Source organism: Gopherus flavomarginatus, chromosome 6 (genome assembly GCF_025201925.1).
Source record: "Gopherus flavomarginatus isolate rGopFla2 chromosome 6, rGopFla2.mat.asm, whole genome shotgun sequence".
In the NCBI taxonomy this organism is placed as follows: Eukaryota; Metazoa; Chordata; order Testudines; family Testudinidae; genus Gopherus; species Gopherus flavomarginatus.
In genome coordinates this window covers 139,026,254-139,053,503 of record NC_066622.1, presented here as the reverse complement: position 1 = coordinate 139,053,503, position 27,250 = coordinate 139,026,254, and the positions used below count along the sequence as shown (strand labels likewise).

Below are 27,250 nucleotides of genomic sequence, written 5' to 3'. Positions count from 1 at the left end.
AACGTCTGAGAAACCCATCAGGTGATACTGGAATCAGCAGCATGCTGCCTATGCTATCCTACAGGATGCAGCTGTGAACTCCTTACAGCTTGTTACTCTGATATGATTCTGCCAGTCTCATCTGCCTTGTATCCTTTCAGTCTCCACTATTCTGTCAAAATAGCTCTCATCATGCCTGTGTAGTAGTGACAGCAGAGAGTGTTTCTGTTGGGATTCTCACTCAGCACAAATTGCAGAGTGCTGGCTGCAAGTCCATGGTTTACAGTGATTCCAGTAAGTGTTTTCCACTGTGGAGTCTAAGTCCCAAGTGGGGATTGGTCCTGCTTTGAGCAGGGGATTGGACTAGATGACCTTCTGAGGTCCCTTCCAACCCTAATCTTCTATGATTCTGTGATTCTCTTGTCACTTATTCTGGTCATGTATCCTAGAAATGACACCGCAGTCCTTCTTCGAGTGCTTGCTCATGTCGATTCCATTCTAGGTGTGTGCAGTCATCAGAGATTTTTGCCTCTAGTGGTATTCGTAGGGCTGCTGTGATGCCCTCTTGAGAGCCATGCTCATGCGCCAGTATATCAGGCCTGCCAGCCCTATGCCCTCTCAATTCTTTCTTACTGCCCATGGTGGTTAGTCAGAGCGCCTTTCCTTGCTTAGCAAGGGCTAGCAGTTTTCGTCTTCGGACTTCATGCCTTTGGGCCTTATAAATAGTTCATTCTTTGGTAGTTAGTGTTCAGTAGCTGTCACATGTTCATAGTTCAGTATCAGAGGAGTAGCCATGTTTGTCTGGATCTGTAGAAGCGGCAAAGAGTCCTGTGGCACCTTGTAGACTAACAGACATATTGGAGCATGAGCTTTCGTGGGTGAATACCCACTTCAGCAGCTGCCCCGCTACAACTGCGGAGAGTGGACTAGATGGTACATCTGAGAGAAGGGAGCAGAAGGAGAATTCACCAATTGGAAGGCACCAGATGTACTGTCCTAGGGATGGGGGTTCCATGACCACTGCTCCCAAAAGAAGGAGAGTGGTGGTGGTCGGGGACTCCCTCCTCAGGGGGACTGAGTCATCTATCTGCCGCTCTGACCGAGAAAACCGAGAGGTCTGCAGCTTGCCAGGAGCTAGGATTCACGATGTGACAGAGAGACTGCCGAGACTCAGCGATCCGAGGGTTTGATACCCCTTCCTGCTTCTCCATGTGGGCACCAATGATACTGCCAAGAATGACCTTGAGCGGATCACTGCAGGTTACGTGGCTCTGGGAAGAAGGATAAAGGAGTTTGAGGCACAAGTGGTCTCGTCCGTCCTCCCTGTGCAGGGAAAAGGCCTGGGTAGGGATCGTCGAATTATGGAAGTCAACGAATGGCTATGCAGGTGGTGTCGGAGAGAAGGCTTTGGATTCTTTGACCATGGGATGGTGTTCCAAGAAGGAGGAGTGCAAGGCAGAGACGGGCTCCACCTAATGAAGAGAGGGAAGAGCATCTTCGCAAGCAGGCTGGCTAACCTAGTGAGGAGGGCTTTAAATTAGGTTCACCGGGGAAAGGAGACCAAAGCCCTGAGGTAAGTGGGGAAATGGGATACCGGGAGGAAGCACAAGCAGGAGAGTGCAAGAAGGGAGGACTCCTGTCTCAGACCAAGGAGAAAGCGGCGACCAGCTTGGCTTAACAGTGAAATCCTTGCTGATCTTAACACAAAAAAGAAGCTTACAAGAAGTGGAAGCTTGGATAAATGACCAGGGAGGAGTATAAAATATTGCTCAGGCATGCAGGAGTGAAATCAGGAAGGCCAAATCACACTTGGAGTTGCAGCTAGAAAGACATGTTAAGAGTAACAAGAAGGGTTTCTTCAGGTATATCAGCAACAACAAGAAAGTCAAGGAAAGTGTGGCCGCTCACTGAATGAGGGAGGCAACCTAGTGACAGAGGATGTGGAAAAAGCTAATGTACTCAATGATTTTTTTGCCTCTGTCTTCACGAACAAGGTCAGCTCCCAGACTGCTGCACTGGGCAGCACAGCATGAGGGGGAGGTGACCAGCCCTCTGTGGAGAAAGAAGTGGTTCGGGACTATTTAGAAAAGCTGGATGAGCACAAGTCCATGGGGCCGGATGCCCTGCATCCGAGGGTGCTAAAAGAGTTGGCGGATGTGATTGCAGAGCCATTGGCCATTATCTTTGAAAACTCATGGCGATCGAGGGAGGTCCCGGATGACTGGAAAAAGGCTAATGTAGTGCCCATCTTTAAAAAAGGGAAGGAGGAGGATCCGGGGAACTATAGGCCAGTTAGCCTCACCTCAGTCTCTGGAAAAATCATGGAGCAGGTCCTCAAGGAATCAATTCTGAAGCACTTAGAGGAGAGGAAAGTGATCAGGAACAGTCAGCATGGATTCACCAAGGGCAAGTCATGCCTGACTAACTTAATTGCCTTCTATGAGGAGATAACTGGCTCTGTGGATGAGGGGAAAGCAGTGGATGTGTTATTCCTTGACTTTAGCAAAGTTTTTGACATGGTCTCCCACAGTATTCTTGCCAGCAAGTTAAAGAAGTATGGGCTGGATGATTGGATTATAAGGTGGATAGAAAGCTGGCTAGATCGTGGGGCTCAACGGGTAGTGATCAACGGCTCCATGTCTAGTTGGCAGCCAGTTTCAATTGGAGTGCCCCAAGGGTCGGTCCTGGGGCTGGTTCTGTTCAATATCTTCATTAATGATCTGGAGGATGGCGTGGACTGCACTCTCAGCAAGTTTGCAGATGACACTAAACTTGGAGGAGGAGTAGATATGCTGGAGGGTAGGGATAGGATACAGAGGGACCTAGACAAATTAGAGGACTGGGCCAAAAGAAACCTGATGAGGTTCAACAAGGACAAGTGCAGAGTCCTGCACTTAGGAAGGAAGAATCCCATGCACTGCTACAGACTAGGGACCGAACGGCTAGGCAGCAGTTCTGCAGAAAAGGACCTAGGGGTTACAGTGAACGAGAAGCTGGATATGAGTCAACAGTGTGTCCTTGTTGCCAAGAAGGCTAATGGCATTTTGGGCTGTATAAGTAGAGGCATTGCCAGCAGATCGAGGGATGTGATCATTCCCGTCTATTCGACATTGGTGAGGCCTCATCTGGAGTACTGTGTCCAGTTTTGGGCCCCACACTACAAGAAGGATGTGGAAAAATTGGAAAGAGTCCAGCGGAGGGCAACAAAAATGATTAGGGGGCTGGAGCACATGATTTATGAGGAGAGGCTGAGGGAACTGGGATTGTTTAGTCTGCAGAAAAGAAGAATGAGTGGGGATTTGATAGCTGCTTTCAACTACCTGAAAGGGGGTTCCAAAGAGGATGGATCTAGACTGTTCTCAGTGGTACCCGATGACAGAACAAGGAGCAATGGTCTCAAGTTGCACTGGGAGAGGTTTAGCTTGGATATTAGGAAAAACTTTTTCACTCAAAGAGTGGTGAAGCACTGGAATGGGTTCCCTAAGGAGGTGGTGGAATCTCCTTCCTTAGAAGTTTTTAAGGCCTGGCTTGACAAAGCCCTGGCTGGGATGATTTAGTTGGGATTGGTCCTGCTTTGAGCAGGGAGTTGGACTAGATACCTTCTGAGGTCCCTTCCAACCCTGAGATTCTATGATTCTGTGAACTGCCACTTTGACCGGATCTGCTGTCCCAGAACCACGGCAGTCTGTTGCACCCAAACCTGGCAGCGCTGCACTTGACGGCTTGGCTACTGCGTGACTAAGCATGGACGAATGGGCATGCTCAACCCGTGTTCAGCAGGTCTTGCTAGGCATCAGGAAACCCTCCACCATGGCAACCTACCTGGAGAAGTGGAAAAGGTTCACATGTTGGACCTTGGAGTGGCGTATTCGGGCCTCGGAGGCCCTGCTGCAGGATATCCTGGATTATTTGCTGCACCTCAAGCTCCAAGGCTTGTCCCTCTCTTCGATCAAGGTCTACCTGGCTGCCATTTCAGCGTTCCATCCTCCGTTCCAAGGCAGGTCTATCTTCGCTCACCATATGACAGCGTGGTTTTTGAAGGGTCTGTAGTGCCTCTATCTTCACATCCTGGGGCCTGAATCTTGTGCTGTCAAGGCTCATGAGATCTCCCTTTGAGCCCATATGGTGTCTGATATCAGGGTCCTCGCCTCGGAGCCACCCTGTGTGGCAGTGGTCCCCAACCTTTTTCGTCTGGCGGGTGCCAAAGGACCGTGGTGGTGGTCGAGCATCCACCGAAATGCTGCCGAAATTTGGCGGTGACGCCTCTGGATGCTGCTGCTTGTCGGTGGCAAGCATCGTCATCCAGAGGCGGCGCTGCTGAAATGCCGCTGAATTTCGGCGGCATTTCGGCGGATGCTCGACTGCTGGCCAGGATGCAAGGGCATTTAGATGCCCTCGCAGGCGCCATGGCACCTGCGGGCACCACATTGGGGACCCCTGCTCTATGGTTTTCTACAAGGACAAGGTTCAGCTGTGCCCACACTTGGCGTTTCTGACCAAGGTAATTTCCCAGTTTCATACTGGCCAGGACATATACTTACCAGTCTTAATTCCAAAGCCTCATGCATCAGATGAGGACCGCAGGCTACACACCCTGGACATCCGGAGGGTGCTGGCCTTCTACATAGATAGAACAAAGCCATTTCATAAGTCAATGCAGTTGTTCATTGCAGTGGCAGACAAGATGAAGAATTGCCCAGAGGATCTCATCCTGGATCACAGGTTCCAGCCTGCATCCACCAGCGATAGTAACGGCATGCTCAGCTAGGGCACAGGCATCATTGGCAGCCTTCCTGGCACAGGTACCGAGCCAAGAGATCTGTCGAGATGCTACCTAGTTGTCCATCCACACATTTGCGTCTCATTATGCACTGACCCAGCAAGCTCGAGACGACGCTAACTTTGGCAGAGCAGAGCTGCAAGCCTGTGAACTCTGAGCCCACCTCCGTTGATGCTGCTTGTGAGTTGCCTAGAATGGAATCAACATGAGCAAGCTCTCGAAGAAAAAAGGGTTACCTACCTTTTATAACTGTTGTTCGAGATGTGTTGCTCATGTCCATTCCATTACCCACTCTCTTGCCCCTCTGTCGGGGTTGTCAGCAAGAAGGAACCGAGAGGGCGTAGGGCCGGTGGTGCCTGATATACCAACACGTGAGAGTGGCACTCATGGGGGCGCCATGGCTGGCCCTACAGATATCGCTAAGGCAAAAATCTCCAATGACCACACATGTGGGCGCACACACACCTAGAATGGAATGGACATGAGCAAGACATCTAGAAGAACAACAGTTATTGAAAAGGTGGGTAACCGTTTTTTCTGCCTTTTAGGTCAAAAATGCTGTAACGAAACTGCCTTTGGTGGGACACTTCTGAGAGTATCAATTCAGGACAAATTGTTTAGAGCAGGGCAGTCACAGCCCCAGACTGGGGTTCCTTTACTAGTTGAGGCACATCAAACCAGCCAAACAGAGAGGACTTTGGTCTTACCCCCCTGGCTAACCAGAAGTCAGACATGCAATTCCCTTAGACCTTCCAGTTACCCAGTATCACCACCAGCACCACTCCTTGTGGGGATGAATGGTTATGAAAACCAATACCCCAGTAAAAGAAAAATGGTTTTCTCGATCCCAGAGGACCAAGCCCCAGACCAATATACATGTCAGATCTTACCCACAAATCACACTGTTGCCAATTTAGAATCTAAAACCTAAAGGTTTATTCAGAAAAAGAAAGAAATATAGATGAGAGTTAAAACTGGTTAAATGGAATCAAATACATACAACAATTGCAAAGTTCTTAGTTCAGGCTTGTTTCAGGCTTAATGGGATTACTGCTGATTTTAAACCAATTAAGTCTCTGGAGTATAAACATTTCAGCTTGGATGGGTCATTCAGTCCTTTGTTCAGAGCTTCAGTTTCAAGCCTAGTTCCTCCAGAGGTCAGAAGCAGGATTGAAGGCAAAATTCAGAAGATGCAGCTGCCTTTTATAGTCTCTTGCCATGTGGCCTGTATTTCAAACACAAGCTGCCCAGCACATGGCTTGAAAGCCTCAGAGTTCTGTCCATAGGCATGTCCCTGCCTGCCTTGCTGAGTCATAAGGTGTATCTGCCTTCTCTCAATAGGTAAGTTGTATAGCTGATGGTTCTTAATGGGCCATCAAGCAGGCGAGGCAGTGCTGATGCCAAATGGTCTGGGGTGTCACCCAGAAGCATAGCACAAGTTTGAAATACAGACAGTATAGAGCCAATACTTATAACATTAAATATAAAATGATACCTGCATACAGATAGCATCATCATAACCAGCAAATCATAACCTTCCCATAGACACCTTACTTGATCTCCTTTGTACAAGATTTGGTACCACTCTAGGACCTTGGTGATAACAATGATCTATAGGATCACAGTTCAAGTCAGTAACGTCACAGATGCATATAGTTGTTCACATAGTTATGGAAGCTCACAAATAACAGGGAGACAATAGACTGTAGATTGAGGTGACCTTTCTATGCATAGTATGGGATTTTTTTTCTGTCTTCTCCATTCGTTGCTCTTTGTAATTATTGGTTTACAGCAGAAAAAATATGTTTCACACTCCCCACTGGGGAGTTAGTACAGCGCCAAATGTGCGCAGACATTTATCGGTTTGAACCTTTGTGAAAGCTAGAGGAAAGTCTGGATATTTGTCAGGATGCTGACTGTCAGTGGTGTGTGCGTACATCGCAGACACCCCGCCTTTGCCTAAATGTAGGTCCCCACTAGTAATTTGCCATGAGCATGTAGGTGGCGCCTGAGATAAAATCAAGCCCATTCCAACTGCCCTTGTCTTTGGTAAGAGTTGCAGCTAGTGGAGAATCCAGTCCAGTGTTTAGTCCCTAATCTTGATCTGAGTACACTTGGGGCCTGTAGTTTCTGCGAGCCTTTCTTTCTATTAAAGATATAGGTAGTTGCAGGCTACATTGTAGCATTCCATGTGTGGCTGTGCTTCTGTTACCTGGTGTATATTCTTTGGGGATATGCTCACTGTCACACAAGTAATAGTTGCTCTGGTAGTGTGACTAGAGCCTTCAGGTTTGAAGTTTGGTTAATGATTAAAATAGCTGCTTTGGGGGCTTTTCCCCTTTTTGTGAGATTTAGTGATCTGAAATCTTGCTGGCAAGGTTTATTAGACAGTTGTACTGTTTTGTTCATCTTGTCTTGGGTACAGTTGTTAATTATGAACTTAAAAAACAAAACTGAGAAGAGCTGTTGATTCATAGCAAGCATGGGACAGGCAGTAGTTTTGAAGAACACACTGGCAGCTCCAGTGTGAGTAGATGTCTTTTCCAGAGTGAGGTTGCTCCGGTGGTCTGGGATCTGAGGGGACACTGTACGAGTGAATTCTAGAAGAAATGTTTTACAACCTGTCTCCTTTTATTTCCCAGTGATGCCATCTGCAGGTTTGTCATCTGCAATGACTCCTCCCTCCGTGGGCAAACAGTCATCTTCAACCCTGACTTCTTTGTGGAGAAGTTGCGGCATGAGAAGCCCGAAGTCTTCACAGAGCTGGTGGTCAGCAACATCACCAGGCTCATCGACCTGCCGGGAGCAGAGCTGGCCCAGCTGATGGGGGAGGAGCACCCCAAGCTGCCTGGTGGCATTGGCACAGCCTCTGGATTCTTTCGGTCCCTCATGTCTCTGAAGCGTAAAGGTAGGCACTGTGCTCTGCCTGGCAGCTGTCTTCATAGTCTGATGTGGACACCGAGGTCCTGAATCAGATTCCATTAGCTGTACCATGTACCACACTCTCTCTAAGCACTCTTGGGAGCCAGGCACGTTGCATGTGCTCCTTGTTGCATCCACCTGTTGTGTCACCTCTTCTATTTAGATTGTAAGCTCTTCAGGACAGGGCCTGTCTCTTTGTGTTCATTCATTGCCTGGCACCCTGGGGCTGTAATCCCAGACTAGGGCCCCTAGCCTGAAGGAAGGAGCCAAACCAAAAGTGCATCTAATTAGCAGTCAGTGAATACAAGGTCGCCCTTTCTTTTGTTTCTGCTTGATTTGTGGTGTCTGATCCCAGGGGTAGCTGCAGGGAGATCGCTGCATCTGTTCTCATCATTCCCAAAGCATCAGCCTTTCTTGGGGAAGTTGTCTTATTGAGTATTCAGATTCCTGTTGCTCCCCCAAGCCCCCGTGAGAAGGCAGCCCCCTTGTGCCAGAATCCGTACAAATGTGTGAAGACGTGCTCCCTGCCCTGCAGAGCTGACAGGCTGAGAATGAACGAGGTCAGTCTCTAACTGGATGGGTTATATCAGACTTGGGCAGGTCTAAGCAATCAGTCACATTGAAGGGGTCCAGGTGCCTTTGTGACGTTATTGATATGAACTGGGACCATATAGAACGTGGTTTGCAACCAAGGTCCTGTAGTGGCACCAAATCCTATGTAAAGGGGGTCATATAAGGTGTCTAAGACCAGGTTATGGGTTCCTGGTTATGATTATGCTGTCTGTATGTCTGTATCATTATGTAGTTGAAGTTATAAGTATTGACTGTATACTGTCTGTATTCCAAATCGGTGCTGTAGTTCTGGGTGACATCCCAGACAAGTGGGTGTTAGCTCTGCTTAGCCTGCTTGATGGCCCATTAAGGACCATCAGCTACACAATTGACCCATTGAGAGGAGGCAGATACGCCTTGTGACTCAGCAGGGTGTGCAGAAACTGGCCCATGTGACTGCAAACTCCGTTTTGCTGTAATTTTCCACAGTAAGAACAAAGAAGTGTTCTTACACCTGGAAATGCCTATATAAGGCTGATGCCTCATCTCCATCTTGTCTTCAATCCTGCTTCCTACCTCTGGAGGGACTTTGCTACAAACTGAAGCTCCACACAAAGGACTGATGACCCATCCCAGCAGGGGATGTACTCCAGAGACTTGATTTAAACCTGCAGTTTACTCCATCACTGCTACAAGCCTGAACTAAGACCTTTGCCATTACTGTATGTAATTGATTCCATTTAACCAATTCTAGCTCTCATCTCTATCTTTTCCCCTTTATTTATAAACCTTTAGATTTTAGATTCTAAAGGATTGGCAACAGTGTGATTTGTGGGTAAGATCTGATGTGTATATTGACCTGGGTCTGGGCCTTGGTCCTTTGGGATTGAGAGAACCTTTTTCTTTTACTGGGGTGTTGGTTTTCATAACCATTCATCCCCAGGATGGGTGGCACTGGTGGTGATACTGGAAGACTGGAGTTTCTAAGGAAATTGCTTGTGTGACTTGTGGTTAGCCAGTGGGGTGAAACCGAAGTCCTTTTTGTCTGGCTGGTTCGGTTTGCCTTAGAGGTGGAGAAACGCCAGCCTTGGGCTGTGACTGCCCTGTCTGAGCAATTGGTCCTGAATTGGCACTCTCAGTTGGGTCCCACCAGAACCGCATCGTCACAGTGGCGTAGTCGGCAGGATCCACAGAACCAGGTTAATTAAGCTTTGGGTCAGAACCCCACGCTATCCAAATTTGAAATTTGGGATTGAGAGTTTGGTTGGTTAAAGAGCAGTTGTAATGGGTGAGCAAAGAGCATATGAGGGTCTTGACAATAAAGCCCTGGAAGATTTGTTTTCAGAAAAGGGGATAAGCTTTAGAAAGAAAGCTACAAATCAAGAACTGAGAGGTCTGCTAATGGCCGGTGATCAGGAGGCAGGAGCACAGCCCTTACCTGATACTACAGAGACTGCAGAAGCAATTTGAATGAAAGAGGCAGCGAATAAACTGCAATTCGAGCATGAACAGAAACTAGCAGACCTGAGATTGCTGAAAAGGCAGAAAATAGCTGAATTAGAAGACAAAGCTTGTAAGGGGCGTCTGGAATTACTGGCTGCTGAGGAGAGAGCTCGACAGAGGCAACGGGAGACTCACAAGATGGAACAGGAGACGGCCAGACTGCAGCTCCAAGTAATGGAAGAGCGGAGAAAGTCATCGCCACCTGGTACTCGGCATACCCACCGCCAGGAGAAGAATTGGGAAAAGATGTGTCCTATTTACAATGATACTGAGGATATAGAGGAGTTTTTGTCCACCTTTGAGCGCCTCTGCAATCTGTACCAAATCCCTGATGATCAGCGAATGCCTGTCCTGCTGACCAGACTGACTGGAAAAGCCAGGGAGGTATTTAATGATTTGGGGGAACAAGAAGCCTTGGATTATGGGCGGTTTAAAGATTCTGTGTTAAGGCGGTTCAAGGTTACTCCTGATTCTTACAGAGTTAAGTTTAGAAAGTTTAAAATGTCTAATGATTGTACTTTTGTAGAATGTGCTCATAAGCTGATGGGTTTTGTTAAAAAGTGGGTGATGGGAGCAAAGACGCATGGGAGTTTTGAAAAGCTACTGGATTTAATAACTTTGGAACAGTTCTTAAACATTGTGCCTGACCACGTGAGAGCAGCTGTGTGTGATAGGGACCCTGAGTCAGTCCTACGGGCTGCAGAGATTGCGGATGCCCATACCCAAAATAGGGCTCGGGAAGGGTATAAACCCCAAGGGAAAAGTAAGTCACCATTCTCCCCAGTTTAAGAGGAGGGAAGGATTTAAAGGTAAACCTGGCCATGACTCTTGTAAAGTGGCTCACGGGGGCGCAGAGGGTGGGAACTCTCACCCCAAACATAAACAGGCTGCATGCTATCACTGTGGAATGCTTGGCCACATAAGACCAGATTGCCCAACCCTAAAGGGCAGCCCAAAACCAGCAACCCCAAAAGCCACAGTAGATGCCAATTCCATTACTCTGAGCATCACCTTAAGTCCAGGTGCAAGCAGAGCAGTGGCTAATGACAACCCCCTCGTCTCCGGTGCTCTGGGAGGAGGGGATCAGCTCACCAGCTATGTCAGAACTGAGGCTTGGCAAGGAAGTGAGAGGTTTATTATGGAGGCAAAGGTCAATGGTGTTGAATGCATGGGATGGCGGGACACTGGCTGGGGTGTAACTATAGTCAAGGGACATCTGGTGAAGCCAGAGGACATGCTGCCTGGGGAATATGTAACGGTAGTGGCACTATCTGAGTACTCTGTGGACCTGCCGATGGCTAGAATCCATCTTGAGTGGGACAGCTTTAAAGGGGACGTGAAGGTTGCAGTCCGAGATTTAATTCCAGCTGATGTTTTGGTAGGAAATAACATACTGGGGGTGCCTGGCCAAGTGAATGTGGTGACCAGGTCACAGAGGAAGTTTGGGTCTGTGGCAGATGCCCTGACCGATGGCAGTGAGGGGAACGGCGAACAGACAGAGAGTATTGCTCAAGATGAATCAGGTGAAGGTTTGTCTGAAATGTCAGAGAGGGTTCTGAATTCAACCAAAACCCAGGGTGAATTCATGGTGGCTCAGCAAAGTGACGTATCTCTAGAGAGAGCCAGAAATGATGCTCAGAATCAGGTCCCAGCCAGTGAAGAAAGAGGCAGGTATTTTATGCAGGAGGGGCTGTTGTATAGGGAGCCTCCCAGGGGAAAGAAGAATTCCCAAATGGCGGCTTGCAAACAGCTTGTGGTACCAGAAAGTTACCGTAATGAGTTGTTAAAGTTGGCTCATGATGGTCCATTTGCAGGACATCTGGGTATAGGCAAAACGTGTGACAGGCTGGAGCAAAATTTCTACTGGCCTCACCTCTTTGAGACGGTGAGAGGTTACTGCAGAAGCTGTGAACTGTGTCAAAAGCGTAAGGGGTTGAAGGGACCTAGCAAGGTGCCCCTCCAGCCTCTGCCCATTATAGGGGAGGCTTTTGCCAGAGTGGCTGTGGATATTGTGGGGCCATTCCCAAAACCTTCCAAAAATGGGAAAAAATACATCCTGGTTCTGGTAGACTTTGCTACCCGATATCCTGATGCTGTAGCCTTGGCTAACATTGAGGCAGAGACAGTGGCAGTGGCCTTGTTCTCTATTTTTAGCAGAGTGGGTTTTCCCAAGAAAATACTGTCTGACCGTGGGTCTAACTTCATGTCTGTGGTTTTCAGGCAGTTGTGGGAATTATGAGGGGTGAAGCACCTGAAAGCTGCTCCCTACCACCCCCAGACTAATGGCCTAGTGGAAAGGTTCAATGGGACCCTGAAGTCTATGTTAAAAATGTATGTGGACAGATGCCAGAATGACTGGGATGTTCTACTGCCTTATCTATTGTATGCATACAGGAGTGTACCCCAAGAGTCTACAGGGTTTGCTCCCTTTGAACTGCTCTACGGAAGGCTCATAGACTCATAGGTCAGAAGGGACCAATCTGATCATCTAGCCTGACCTCCTGCACAAGGCAGGCCACAGAACCCCACCCATCCAATTTTATAACAACCCCTATCCCAGGACCGAGTTATTGAAATCCTCAAAAATGGTTTGAAGACCTCAAGCTGCAGAGAAACCACCAGCAAGCGACCCGTGCCCCACGCTGCAGGGGAAGGCGAAAACCTCCAGGGCACCTGCCAATCCGCCCTGGAGGAAAATTCCTTCCCGACCCCAAATATGGCGATCAGCTAAACCCTGAGCATGTGGGCAAGAGTCACCAGCTAGCACCCAAGAAGGAATTCTCCGCAGCAACTCAGTACCCATCGCATCCAACATCTCCCCGCAGACCATTGAGCAGACCTGTGTGGTGGTAATTCAAGATCAATTGCCCAAATTAACGATCCTATCATAACATCCTCTCCATATACTTATCAAGCTTTGTCTTAAAGCCAGGAAAGTCTTTTGCCCCTACTACTTCCCTCGGAAGGCTATTCCAGAACTTCACTCCCCTAATGGTCAGAAACCTTCGTCTAATTTCAAGTCTAAACTTCCTAATATCCAGTTTATACCCATTCATCCTCGTGCCTACATTAGTACTAAACTTAAATAATTCCTCTCCCTCCCTAACGTTAACCCCCTTGATATATTTATATAGAGCGAGCATGTCCCCCCTCAGCCTTCTTTTGGCCAGGCTAAACAAGCCAAGCTCTTTGAGTCTCCTTTCATAAGGCAGTTTTTCCATTCCTCGGATCATCCTTGTAGCCCGTCTTTGAACCTGTTCCAGTTTGAATTCATCCTTTTTGAACATGGGACACCAGAACTGCACACAGTATTCCAGATGGGGTCTCACCAACGCCTTATATAACGGTACTAACACATCCTTATCCTTGCAGGAAATACCCCGCCTAATGCATCCCAAAATCGCATTTGCTTTTTTAACAGCCGTATCACATTGGCGACTCATAGTCATCCTGCTATCAACCAGTACCCCAAGGTCCCTCTCCTCCTCCGTCGCTTCCAACTGATGCGCCCCCAACGTATATCCAAAATTCTTATTATTAATTCCTAAATGCATGACCTTGCACTTTTCACTTTTGTATTTCATCCTATTTCTATTACTCCAGTTTACAAGGTGATTCAGATCTTCCTGAATAGTATCCCTGTCCTTCTCCGTGTTAGCAATACCCCCCAGCTTTGTGTCATCCGCAAACTTTATTAGCACATTCCCGCTCTTTGTGCCAAGGTCAGTAATAAGAAGGTTAAATAAGATCGGTCCCAAAACCGATCCTTGAGGGACTCCACTGGTGACCTCCTTCCAGCCTGACAGTTCACCTTTCAATACGACCCTCTGGAGTCTCCCCTTTAACCAGTTCCTTATCCACCTTACAACTTTCATATTCACTCCCATCTTTTCCAATTTAACTAACAGCTCCCTGTGCGGAACCGTGTCGAACGCCTTACTGAAATCTAGATAAATTATATCTACCGCATTTCCTTTATCTAAGTAATCCGTCACCTTCTCAAAGAAGGAGATCAGATTGGTTTGGCACGATCTACCTTTAGTAAATCCGTGTTGCAATTCGTCACAATTACCATTGACCTCTATGTTCTTAACTACTTTCTCCCTTAAAACTTTTTCCAAGACCTTACATACTACAGATGTCAAGCTAACAGGCCTATAATTACCCGGATCACTCTTATTCCCTTTCTTAAAAATAGGAACTACATTAGCAATCCTCCAGTCATATGGCACAACCCCCGAGTTTATCGATTGCTTAAAAATTCTCGCTAACGGGCTCGCAATTTCACGCGCCAGTTCCTTTAATATCCTCGGATGGAGATTGTCCGGGCCCTCCGACTTCGTCCCATCGAGCTGTTCAAGTACGGCCTCTACCTCAGTTGCGGTAATATCCACTTCCATATCCACATTCCCGTTTATCATCCCTCCATCATCGCAAGGTTCCTCACTAGTCTTATTAAAAACTGAGGCAAAGTACTTGTTTAGATGTTGGGCCATGCCTAGGTTATCCTTAACCTCCATTCCATCCTCAGTGTATAGCGGCCCCACTTCTTCTTTCTTTGTTTTCTTCTTATTTATGTGGCTGTAGAACCTTTTACTATTGGTTTTGATTCCCTTTGCAAGTTCCAGTTCAATGTGGCTTTTAGCCTTCCTCACTTTATCCCTACATGTTCTGACCTCAGCAAGGTAGCTTTCCTTACTGATCCTGCCTTCCTTCCACTCCCTGTAAGCTTTCTGCTTTTGTCTAATCCCCTCTCTGAGTTGCTTGCTCATCCAGTTTGGCCTACAACTCCTGCCCATGGTTTTTTTCCCCTTTCTCGGGATGCAGGCTTCCGACAGTCTCCGCAGCTGTGACTTAAAGTAATTCCAGGCCTCCTCCACATTTAAATCCACTAATTCCTCCATCCAATCCACTTCCCTAACTAATTTCCTTAACTCTTTAAAATTAGCCCTCGAGAAGTCAAAAACCCTAATCCCAGATCTACATTTGTTTATCCTTCCATCTAGTTTGAACTGAATCAGCTCATGATCACTCGAACCAAGGTTGTCCCCTACCACCATTTCTTCTATGAGGTCCTCACTGCTCACCAACACCAAATCTAAAATGGCATCCCCTCTTGTAGGTGCTTCAACTATTTGATGAAGAAATCCATCCGCTATCACATCCAGAAAAATCTGACCCCTATTATTCTTGCAAGTACTCGTCCTCCAGTCTATATCCGGGAAGTTGAAGTCCCCCATAATCACACATTTCCCCTTTGTGTTTACTTCATTAAAGACATTAAAGAGGTCTCTATCCATATCCCAATCCGATCCCGGCAGTCTGTAGCACACCCCAAGCACTATCTCAGGGGAAGCTCTAGTTGCTTTTTTACCTAGTGTGATTTTTGCCCAGACAGACTCTGTCTTATCCATTTCATCACTTCTTATTTCGCTACATTTAATTTCATCATTGATGTACAAGGCTACTCCACTACCTTTTGCCTTTCTTCCTGTCTTTTCTAAACAGCACATAGCCTTCAATACCCGTGCTCCAGTCATGGGTACTATTCCACCAGGTTTCGGTAACCCCTATAATATCCGGCTTCACTTCCTGCACTAATAACTCCAGTTCCTCCATCTTGTTACCTAGGCTCCTCGCATTAGTGTACAGACCTTTTAATTTTCGGCGTTTGGCATCAGTGACATTCTTTCCCCCGTCGTGCACAAACTTTCTACCACCAGCATCACCTGTTACTCTGGTTTCTACTCCACTATTCCTCCTTGGATCAAATCTTGGGGCCGCAAGGGTATCCCCGCTCACTTTGTTTACTTCCCTGTCCAGGTTATATTCTGGCGTGGAGATCTCCCGAACATCTCCCAACCATCTCCCCCAACTTCCTAGTTTAAAGCCCTCTTGATGAGGTCGGCGAGCCTCCATCCTAGAATTCTATTTCCCTCCTTGCTGAGATGAAGTCCATCCTGAGCGAACAGTTGTCTATCCGTAAATGCTTCCCAGTGACTGTACATCCCAAAGCCCTCCTTATAACACCACTCCCTGAGCCATCTGTTGATCGCCATAATCTTGTCACTCCTTCGTCGCCCCGATCTAGGAACCGGCAGAATCCCACTGAAGATCACCTGGGCCTCGATGTCTTTAAGCCTCTTCCCCAGTCTGGCATAGTCCTCCTTGATACAGTCCAGCGAGTAACTAGCCGTGTCATTCGTTCCCACATGAAGGATAATCAACGGATTCTTTCCCGCTCCCGCTAGGATCCTATTCAGCCTCAAGTCCACATCCTGTATCTTAGCCCCTGGCAGACAGCACACTCTTCTGTTCTCCCGATCAGGTCTAGTTACAGGCCTGTCTACTCTTCTCAGTAAAGAGTCTCCAATCACGTAGACTTGCCTTTTCCTGGCGACAGTGCGATTCTCCGGTCTATCCCCCACAGCAGCTGGCCGCGATTCCTCTCGATTTGTATTCGCCCTCACAATCCTCCTAGGGCTCGTACTTGATGTCGCCTCCACTGACTGCTCCCCTCCTTCTGCAGGACTAGCTGCTTGCCTCTTCTTCCTCGCCCTTTCTCCTTCAGCAGCCAGCTGTGTTCCATCTTCATTTCCCAACACAGCAAACCTGTTCCTGAGTTCTATTTGTCCATCGCTGGCCCGTCTTTTCCTCTGCCTGGTTCTCCTAGTGACATGCTTCCACCATCCACTTTCCTCACCCAGCAGTCCCTCCTCAGAGTCCTTAGGTCCTGCTTTTATCCGCTCGTCTGAGCTTGTCCCCTGTGCCTCATCATGTCTGTGTTCCATCATCTGCTCAAATCCCCTTCTAAACTCAGCCAGAGTTTCCACTTGCATCTCCAGTCCCCTTACCTTTTCCTCCAGCAGCTCAATCAGGTGGCACTTCATGCAGATGAAACTCCTTTCAGGTGCTCCCTCTAGGACCATGTACATGCCGCAGCTACCGCATCCAGTCATCCTCAGTGTGTCTGCACCTGCTGCCTCCGCCTCCATCGTAGCGCTGCAACTCTGTGCCTGGCAATCCACAGCTCACACTGTGGAAGGCAGGTCCGGGGTCCCCTAGATTTGGTTCGTGACTCATGGGAGGGTCAGGTGAAGGATACAGAGCAGCCAGTGGCTGAGTATGTGGCTCAGTTCAAGGAGAGTTTGCAGGAGATGATGAAGTTGGTTGAGCAAAATCTGAAAGAGAGCCAAGATGCTCAGATACCTGGTATGACAGAGATGCTCAGGAGAGAGCGTTTGAAATAGGGGACATGGTGTTGGTGCTAGATCCTGTCCGGAGGAACAAAATGAAGGATGTTTGGACTGGACCCATGGAGGTAGTGGAAAGAATAAATGAGGTTACCTATGATGTAAGAAAACCCCATGGCCGGGGAAGTGTGCAGACAGTGCATGTGAACAGAATGAAGGCCTACCATGTAAGGGAGGTAAATGTGAACATAATTTGTTGTGCTGAGGAAGAGGCAGGGTCCATCTCTTTGATTGACATGGTTGCTGAAAGCCAGGAGGAGACGCCTCTCTAGAGCATTGAGATGGGGGAGGGTTTAGCCCCCCCTCAAAGGGAGGAGTTGCTGATATTGTTAAAACACCACAGACGAACGTTCTCCAACAGGCCAGGGCTCACAGATAGGATGACACGCTCCATTCAAACTGTGGGGCCCCGCCCAGCTCTCAGCAGAGCTTACTGGGCCAAGGGAGAGATGCAAAGGCAAATCCAGGAAAAGGTGGAAAGCATGTTGGCAATGGGGGTAATTACCCAATCCATGAGCCCCTGGGCCTCTCCCATTGTGATGGTGCCAAAAAAGGATAAGACCATGAGGTTTTGTGTGGATTACAGGAAGCTAAATGCCATCACTCAGCCTGACCCTTACCCCACACCCAGAATAGAGGATTTGTTAGAGACGTTGGAGGGGTGGGGCAAGTTTATAAGCACCCTGGATCTAACCAGGGGGTATTGGCAAATTCCCCTAGATGCTGATGCACAAGAGAAATCTGCTTTCATAGTGGAATCGGGCCTGTATGAGTTCAAGGTGTTGCCCTTTGGGATGCGTAATTCAGGGGCTACTTTCATGAGACTTATAAACGAGGTCCTACAGGGATTAGAATCTTTTGCCAGGGCCTATATAGACGACCTGGCCATCTTCAGCAGTTCGTGGCAAGATCACCTTAACCACATCGGAATTGTGCTGCACCGGCTCAGGGAGGCCAATCTAACTGTTAAGGTTTCTAAATGCAAAATAGGAGCTGCTGAGGTAACCTACCTGGGTCACAGGGTGGGCAATGGGCGACTGCACCCTGAGCCATCAAAGGTGGAGGCCATTAAGAACTGGCCTATCCCAAGAACTAAGAAACAGGTCCAATTGTTCATTGGTCCAGCCAGTTATTACAGGAGGTTTGTTCAGGGATTCAGTGACATTGTTGCGCCCATCACAGACCTAACGAAAAAGGAAAAACCAGACCGGGTGCAATGGACGAAGGCCTGTGAGCAGGGATTTCAAAGCATAAAAAGTGCTTTGGCCAAAGAGCCTGTGTTGGCCAGCCCAGATTTCAAAAAACCTTTTTTGCTGTGTACAGACGCTTCCAATATTGGGCGGGGGCAGTGCTAATGCAAGAGGGGGCGGGGGGTAAGAGGCATCCCATGGCATACTTAAGCAAAAAGTTATCCCCCACTGAGCAAAATTACGCTACCATTGAGAAGGAATGTTATGCCATTGTCTGGGCTGTCAAGCAACTTAAGCCCCATTTGTACAACCAAAAATTCGCTGTGTTGAGTGATCATGCCCCTCTGGTCTGGCTGCACAGGGCCAAAGGTACCAACTCCAGGTTGCTGCTCTGGAGTTTAGCCCTTCAAGAGTATGAAATGGATAAAATCCACATAAGGGGGAAGGAAAATACTGTAGCTGATGCATTGTCCCGAATAGGGGATCCTTAGGATGCAGTCAGTGATGTCTGTGTCATCCCTTCCTGCATCAATTTTGCACTGGGGGTGTGACATTATTGATATGAACTGGGACCATATAGAACATGGTTTGCAACCAAGGTCCTGTAGTGGCACCAAATCCTATGTAAAGGGGGTCATATAAGGTGTCTAAGACCAGGTTATGGGTTGCTGGTTATGAATATGCTGTCTGTATGTCTGTATCATTATGTAGTTGAAGTTATAAGTATTGTCTGTATACTGTCTGTATTCCAAATCGGTGCTGTAGTTCTGGGTGACATCCCAGACAAGTTGGTGTTAGCTCTGCTTAGCCTGCCTGATGGCCCATTAAGGACCAACAGCTACACAACTGACCCATTGAGAGGAGGCAGATACGCCTTGTGACTCAGCAGGGTGTGCAGAAACTGGCCCATGTGACTGCAAACTCCATTTTGCTGTAATTTTCCACAGTAAGAACAAAGAAGTGTTCTTACACCTGGAAGTGCCTATATAAGGCTGATGCCTCATCTCCATCTTGTCTTCAATCCTGCTTCCTACCTCTGGAGGGACTTGGCTACAAACTGAAGCTCTACACAAAGGACTGATGACCCATCCCAGCGGGGGATGTTCTCCAGAGACTTGATTTAAACCTGCAGTTTACTCCATCACTGCTACAAGCCTGAACTAAGACCTTTGCCATTACTGTATGTAATTGATTCCATTTAACCAATTCTAGCTCTCATCTCTATCTTTTCCCCTTTATTTATAAACCTTTAGATTTTAGATTCTAAAGGATTGGCAACAGTGTGATTTGTGGGTAAGATCTGATGTGTATATTGACCTGGGTCTGGGGCTTGGTCCTTTGGGATCGAGAGAACCTTTTTCTTTTACTGGGGTGTTGGTTTTCATAACCATTCATCCCCAGGAGGGGTGGCACTGGTGGTGATACTGGGAGACTGGAGTGTCTAAGGAAATTGCTTGTGTGACTTGTGGTTAGCCAGTGGGGTGAAACCGAAGTCCTTTTTGTTTGGCTGGTTTGGTTTGCCTTAGAGGTGGAAAACCCCCAGCCTAGGGCTGTGACTGCCCTGTTTGAGCAATTAGTCCTGAATTGGCACTCTCAGTTGGCTCCCGCCAGAACCGCATCGTCACAGCCTTCTTTCTGCCTCTCAGGGTTCTGAGCTTTCGTTCAGAACTTGCAGTTTTCCTTTCCTGGTTTAGTTTCATATTAACAACCAGGCATTACTAAAGGCTGAGAAAATAGAAAGCCAGAGGACCAGTGTGACTTTGTGGACCTCGGGGAATACTCTGCACCACCATGTTCATCTTTATAATACGATTGTGTGGTGTCCAGTGCAAAGTTTGTCATGTCCGGTGTCTTCGGAAGGCTCGTGATGCACTGAGCATTGTTGTTATAGTAATTGTTGTTATGGCAATGTGTTAGTAATGTTATAGGTTGTAATTTCATATATAAAGTTATGAGGCTGAAAATGTATCCTCGTGGCTTAAAACAAGTCCAGGCAAAAAGTCTCCAGGAGCAGAGAGGCAGTTCACACCTCATCAGGGCATGTAGAGGGCAAACCCAGCCCAGCCTCACAGGAACAAAGGACACTGGCCTAGGGCTTGTCTACACTGACACTTTACAGCGCTGCAACTTTCTTGCTTAAGGGTGTGAAAAAACACCCCCCTGAGGGCAGCAAGTTGCAGAGCTGTAAAGCACCAGTGTAAACAGTGCCCCAGCGCTGGGAGCCACGCCCCTTGCTGAGGTGGTTTTTTTAGAGCGCTGAGAGCTGCAACCACACACGGCACAATAAAGCGCTGCCGTGGCAGACTAGCCCCTAGGCAGCAACAAAGGATCTGTTGGACTCTGGAGTGAGTCACCCCCCTTCCCTTGGTCAGTTGTGGGCTACGATGAGGTAATGCTCTCCTGACCCTGAAAGGGGGGCGGGGGCAAAGCCAAGAGGGAAGAAAAAACATGATAAAAAGGAGAGACATTTGCCAGGCTCTTCCTCTCTCTTCCACCTCCATCTACAGACACCACCACCATGCGACTGAAGCACTGATCAAAGGGGAGAGCCAGGCTGAAGGACAACCAGGCGGCCTATGGTTAGAAACATCTGTTTGTAAGGGCACTGAAAGTGTTTAAGAGCAGCTTAGAATGTGTTCTGCTTTTATTTCATTTGACCAAATCAGACTTGTTGTGCTTTGATTTATAATTCCAAAATCTATCTTTTGTAGTTAATAAATCTGTTTGTTTAATCTGAGGCAGTGCATTTGGCTTGAAGCCTGTCAGAGCCTCCCCTTGGGATAACAAGCCTGGTCCATATCAATTTCTTTGTTAAATTGACGAACTCATATAAGCTTGCAGCGTCCAGTGGGCATAACAGGACACTGCAAGACAGAGGTTCCTAGGGTTGTGTCTGGGACCAGAGATATTGGCTAGTGTCACTTGGTTGCAAGTAGCTGGGAGCAGCTTACACGCCAAAGGCTGTGCGCGACCAGCCCAGGGGTGGAGGTTCTCCTAGCAGAGCAGGGTCAGGCTGGCTCCCAGAGTTAAAGGCTGGAGTTACCTAGCAGATCACCGGTCCAGATAACACCAGGGGAATGTCACAGTGGCAGGCTGAGAATGAACGAGGTCAGTCTCTAACTGGATGGGTTATATCAGACCTGGGCAGGTCTACGCAATCAGTCACATTGAAGGGGTCCAAGCACCTTCCTTCTGCCTCTCAGGGTTCTGAGCTTCCTTTCAGAACTTGCAGAGTTTTCCTTGGTTTAGTTTCCCAGGTGCAGGAGGCTCGTTACTAAAAGCTGAGAAATAGAAAGCCAGAGGACCAGCTTTGTCGAGAAACAATAATTCTCAGGCTCACCAGGCGCCAAACTCTGGGCTGGAGGGAAGGGCCCGTTTCCACTCAGGATTCCTGGAGTTAGGCACCTAAGACAGATCAGCCCTTTCTCGCAGAACACAACCAACCAGAGTGAAAGAGAGACCATCCCTTTGTAACCAGTAGCTGCAGGGACTTGAAGCCAGCTCTCTCACACCCCAGGAAAGGGCCCTAACCATCTGGCTATTGAGCATTCTGGGCTGGAGCTCTCCTGTTGACGCTGTTCCACTTTGTGTACGTAATTAAACATTCATTGGGGGAGAGAGATTGACCTCATATCTCATGGTCAGGGGACTGACTGCTGGGTGGGGGTAAGCCAGGTTTGAGTCCCTGCTCCAAGTCAGGCAGAGTGGAGATTACAGACCTGGGGTGTTACATCTGAGGGTGAGTGCCCTAACCACTGTACTGTTGACTCTAATGGGGAAAAATACATGCCTGCTCCCCAGGCTCTCATTCATGCTGTCTTTTGGGGGGGTTAGTCCTGCTCAGAGCATGCCTGTTGTATCAGGCCCACAGGTGGGGGAATGTCTGCTTTGAGAATCCCATCATGGCTTAGGTGTGAGCTAGGGCTCCGAGCAGCTCAGCAGCATCAGGACTTAGGTGGCTTTGCTCGTGCCCAGCAGTGGAAACTTAGGCATGTCGCGGACTCTGCAGGCAGAAACATAGGTGCCTGGGAAATAGAGGGGCCTACAGGTTAAGTGGTAGCTGAGCTGGGGTTTTGTGAATGCCAGTAGTGCCAAAATGTTGGACTTATACGCCTAAGAGGCAGGTACATGCCCAAGTCCCTTTGTGAATCTAGCCCTTAGTCTTCAAATGTTCTGAGATCTATTTAAATGCTCTCCCTTTTCTTCATTTTCTTCATTGCCAGTTGGCACCCACAGCACAGTCTTGGCACTATGCCTACTGGACTTGCCAGCCTTTCCAGAAGTATTTCTCTGTTGCCCACGTCACCCTCCCACGCGTCAAGGCAGGTCCAGACATTCCTCATAAGTTTTCTCTCTCCACCCAGCTGGGCAGAAACTAATGAACTCAATCTGTGCACCCCGATACCCACTTACCATCAGCCATGGCATCCCATTTAGAGCAGCTGCCTACGGAAAAGACATAGCTGTGGGCTGCTGCTCTCAAGCAGCTGCAGCAGTGGCTGTGCCTAATTGATTTGAATTAACCTGCCTTTGAAGGCAGTGCTGCCTCTCTAAAGCTCTTAGGATGATTTCTTGAGAGGAGAGTTGTCAGCCTTTTAAGGAGGTTTTATGAGGCTTCCTCCTTCTTTTGTCTGGGTGGTTTTATTCATTGTGTTCATCTAGAGCAGGAGTGGGCAAACTTACTGACCCTCTGACACAATAATCTTCAGATGTTTGAGAGCTGCAAGACACACACAACCTGCCCCGTAGAGTGGTGCCTGCTGGGGTGTGGGGCTTCTGCCCCGATGCCCACCTGCTGGTCTAAAGCCCTGAGGCCCCCCTCCCTGCAGTGCAGAAGCCCCTAGTCCCACCACCCCGATGCAGGGCAGAAGCCCTGAGCTCCCCCGTGCCCAGTCTTGTAAGCAGAGAATAGGATGGGGGGAATACGTGGGGGCGCTCTGGGAGCTGCACTTTAACTGTAAAAGAGCGACAGCTTGGCCATGCCTGGTCTAGAGCATTGGTTCTTCTTCGAGTGATTGCTCACATCCATTCCAGGTAGGTGTGCGCGCCGTGCGTGCACGTTCGTCGGAAACTTTTTACCCTAGCAACTCCAGTGGGCCGGCAGGTCGCCCCCTGGAGTGGCGCCGCCATGGCGCTCAATATATACCCCTGCCAGCCCACCCGCTCCTCAGTTCCTTCTTACCGCCGTGTCGGTCGTTGGAACTGCGGAGCGCGGCATAGCTGTCCTCCACGTCCCTAGCTCTCCTTGTTAACTACCGTTATTATTACAGTTGTTAGTTAGATCGTTAAGTATAGTTAGTTAATTAGTTGTAGTGTAAATAGTATTGTATATAGTTGTTCGCCGGTCTGGGCTGTAGCCCTTCCCGGCACCCGGCACCGGGCTCATGCCTGGTTCGCCGGGCTTTAAGCAGTGTGCGGCCTGTAAAAAGCCTATGCCAACCAGCGACCCCCACGACGCGTGTCTGAAGTGCCTGGGGGAATCGCACAGGTCGGACAAGTGCCGCATTTGCAAGCTACTCCAGCCAGGCAGACCCGAATGGAGCGCCCGGCATCGACATCGGCCACGGCACTACCAGCACCGTCGACTCCGGGCCCGGTGGGTCCGTCGAGTCCAGTGCCGCCAAGCTCCCCCATAAGATCTGGGGTTGACCTATTGGTCCCATCCACTCCGGAGACCTTCGCCTCGGCACGGGACCTTATCGCCCTAACTGAGTCTACTCAGCCGCCACCCCCGGTACCTCCGGTGCGGGTAGCATCTAGAGGCAAGCCCATGATGACGGCACCGTCTCGGGACTCGCGCTCGCGATCCAGGTCCCGACGCCACGGTCGCTCGAGATCCCGCCGCCGCTCGCAGTCCCGGCACCGCTCCCCTCGGCGGTACCGGTCGCACTCGCGGCACCGATCGACCTCCAGACGGTCGCGGTCTGACTCCAGCCGTCGATACCGGCACCGTGACTCTAGGAGCCAGTCTCGCCGTCACTCACCGCGCCGGTCGACCTCCCGGCACCGAGCTGGTGGCAGGTCCCGGTCCCGGTCGACCTCCCGGCACCGCGTCGGTGGCAGGTCCCGGTCCCGATCCAGGCACCGAAGCAGCGGCCGGTACCGTTCCAGATCCCGGCACCGAGACAGAACCCGGTCCCGATCCCGGCGCCGCTATGACTCCCGGTACCGATCCCCGGCACCGAGAAGATCTTCGGTGCCGACCCGCGCAGACTCTTACCAGCCGGGGTCGGCCCCGCCATGGCCTTCTAGGCAGCCGTCGGTGTCTTCTCAAGCAGGCAGCGTGTATGCGCTGGGCACCGACAGGCAGGCGGCATTGTTTCAGGACCCTCCGCAACAGGACCAGGGTCCGCAGCAGTGGGGGTTTTGGACCCCCTGGGCATACCATCAAGCCCAGGGCCCCCAACAGCTTCCTGCTAAGCCTGCAACGGCGGAGCACAGGGTGCCGGAGGCTTCGTTGTCTCGCCCCCCTCCCTCCCCGGATGGAGAGGAAGGATCCAAGCAGCAAGACCCTGCTCTTGCTCCTGAGACAGAGGCGAGGGCTGAGGGGGACCCCCCACTGGACACTTTCTTGCCGGGGGTCTCCTCATCCTCCTCCCCCGATGAAGCGGTGGCTGGCACCTCCTCCAGTAGCCCTCCTCCGCTGGATCTCAGGGCGCACCAAGACCTCCTTAGGCGAGTAGCTCAGAATCTGAGCCTGCAAGCCGAGGAGGTCTCTGAGATCGAGGACCCTATCGTCACCATCCTCTCATCTGATGCTCCCACCAGGATCGCCCTACCCTTCATTAGGACGATCCAGGCCAACGCCAATACAATCTGGCAGTCACCGGCCTCCATCCCCCCTACGGCGAGGGGCGTCGAGAGGAAGTACATGGCCCCCTCCAAGGGCTACGAGTACCTCCACGTCCACCCGACACCGTGTTCCCTGGTGGTGCAGTCGGTGAACGAGAGGGAGCGCCATGGACAGGAAGCTCCAGCCCCCAAATCCAAGGAGGCCAGACGTATGGACCTCCTCGGCCGCAAGGTCTATTCAGCTGGGGCCCTTCAGCTCAGGGTTTCAAATCAACAAGCCCTGCTCAGCAGATATGCTTTTAACTCGTGGGTGGCAGCGGACAAATTCAAAGAGCTGCTGCCACAGGAGGCCCGCCAAGAATTTGCGGCCATTCTGGACGAGGGCAAGAAGGTTGCACGAACCTCGTTGCAAGCTTCTTTGGACGCTGCAGACTCGGCTGCCCGCACCCTCGCCTCGGGGGTAACGATGCGCCGTATCTCCTGGCTTCAGGTCTCTGGCCTTCCACCGGAGCTCCAATACACCATCCAGGACCTCCCGTTCGAAGGCCAGGGCCTGTTTTCAGAAAAGACAGACCCCAGACTTAAGAGTCTCAAAGACAATCGGGTCATTATGCGCTCCCTCGGGATGCACACGCCGGGAACGCAGCGCAGACCCTTCCGGCCACAGCAGCAACAGCAGCGCAGGCCATACCCCCAGTTCCGCCAACGGCAGGACCTAAATAGGCGCCGTGGCAGGAATGGAAGGCGTAGGCATTCGGGGAACCAGGGGGGGCAGAATCAAAGCTCCTCTAAGCCCCCGCCTGGGCCCAAGCCTTCGTTTTGAAGGTGCGCCCGAGGGCGCAGTAACAGTTTTCCCCACGGATCCTTCCCCCCCGTTTTCCAACCGCGTTTCGTTTTTCCTCCCGGCGTGGACCCAAATAACATCGGACCGCTGGGTCTTACGCACGGTGCAGACGGGATACCGCCTGCAGTTTATATCATTTCCTCCTTCCCGCCCCCCTTCCTCGTCCCTCTTCAGGGACCCCTCTCACGAGCAATTCCTTCAACAGGAGGTACAGACGCTCTTCAACAAAGGAGCTATAGAGGCGGTTCCGGAAAACGAGAAAGGCAAGGGGTTTTATTCCCGCTACTTTCTGATCCCCAAGGCCAAGGGAGGCCTCAGGCCTATCCTCGACCTGCGAGAGCTCAACAAATACCTAGTGAAGTTGAAGTTCCGCATGGTATCCCTGGGGACCATTATCCCATCCCTGGATCCGGGAGACTGGTACGCCGCCCTCGACATGCAGGACGCTTATTTTCACATTGCCATTTGGCCACACCACAGACGTTTCCTTCGATTCGTGGTGGGCCGCCTTCACTACCAATTTGCAGTCCTCCCATTTGGCCTTTCTACGGCCCCGAGGGTATTTACAAAATGCATGGCAGTCGTTGTGGCACATCTTCGGCGCAGTCGTATCCACGTGTTCCCTTACCTAGATGATTGGTTAATTCGGGGCATGTCGGAACTACAGGTTTGCAGCCACGTCCGCAGGATCACCGGCCTGTTTGCTACCTTGGGCCTCATGATCAACATAGACAAGTCCACCCTGCTCCCCACGCAGAAGGTGGAGTTCATCGGGGCCGTCCTGGACTCCACCGTGGCCAGGGCTCTTCTGCCGTTACCGAGGTTCCAGGCGTTGTCGGCGATCGTTCAGCGATTGCGGGCAGCCCCCTTGACATCAATACGGACATGTCTAACCCTGTTAGGCCACATGGCAGCATGCACGTTTGTGACCGGTTACGCTCGGCTCCGCATGAGGCCCCTCCAGTTGTGGCTCATCGCACATTACCGGCCGGCAAGGCAACCGCTAGACATGCTGATCACAATCCCCCAGGGGGTGTTAGATTCTCTCGGCTGGTGGCTAGACCAGTCCGTAGTGTGTGCGGGGCTCCCTTTCCACCCACCTCAGCCTTCGGTGTCCCTAACAACGGATGCCTCAGATCTCGGCTGGGGGGCCCACCTGGGAACCCTGAGAACACAGGGCCTGTGGTCCCCGCAGGAGGTGAAGCTGCACATCAACATGCGGGAGTTGAGAGCGGTCCGCCTTGCTTGTCAAATGTTCTGTCACCAACTTCGAGGTCGTTGTGTCGCGGTGTTTACTGACAACACGACGACCATGTACTATATCAACAAGCAGGGCGGCACCAGATCCTCTCCCCTATGTCACGAGGCGATGCGACTCTGGGACTTTTGTGTAGCCCACTCCATTCACCTCACGGCTTCCTTCCTCCCCGGAGTA

The 27,250-nt window shown here is 50.0% G+C and overlaps 1 protein-coding gene across 2 annotated transcripts in view; it reads left to right on the top strand.

The window, feature by feature from the left end:
- ARHGAP19 (Rho GTPase activating protein 19) overlaps positions 1 to 27,250 on the top strand; it is a 75,300-nt gene that overhangs the window by 23,212 nt on the left and 24,838 nt on the right. For both annotated transcript variants that reach the window (XM_050958143.1, XM_050958144.1), the window contains exon 2: positions 7,402 to 7,667. In XM_050958143.1, the coding sequence (XP_050814100.1) occupies positions 7,402 to 7,667 (266 nt within the window). The remainder of the gene's footprint in view (positions 1 to 7,401; positions 7,668 to 27,250) is intronic.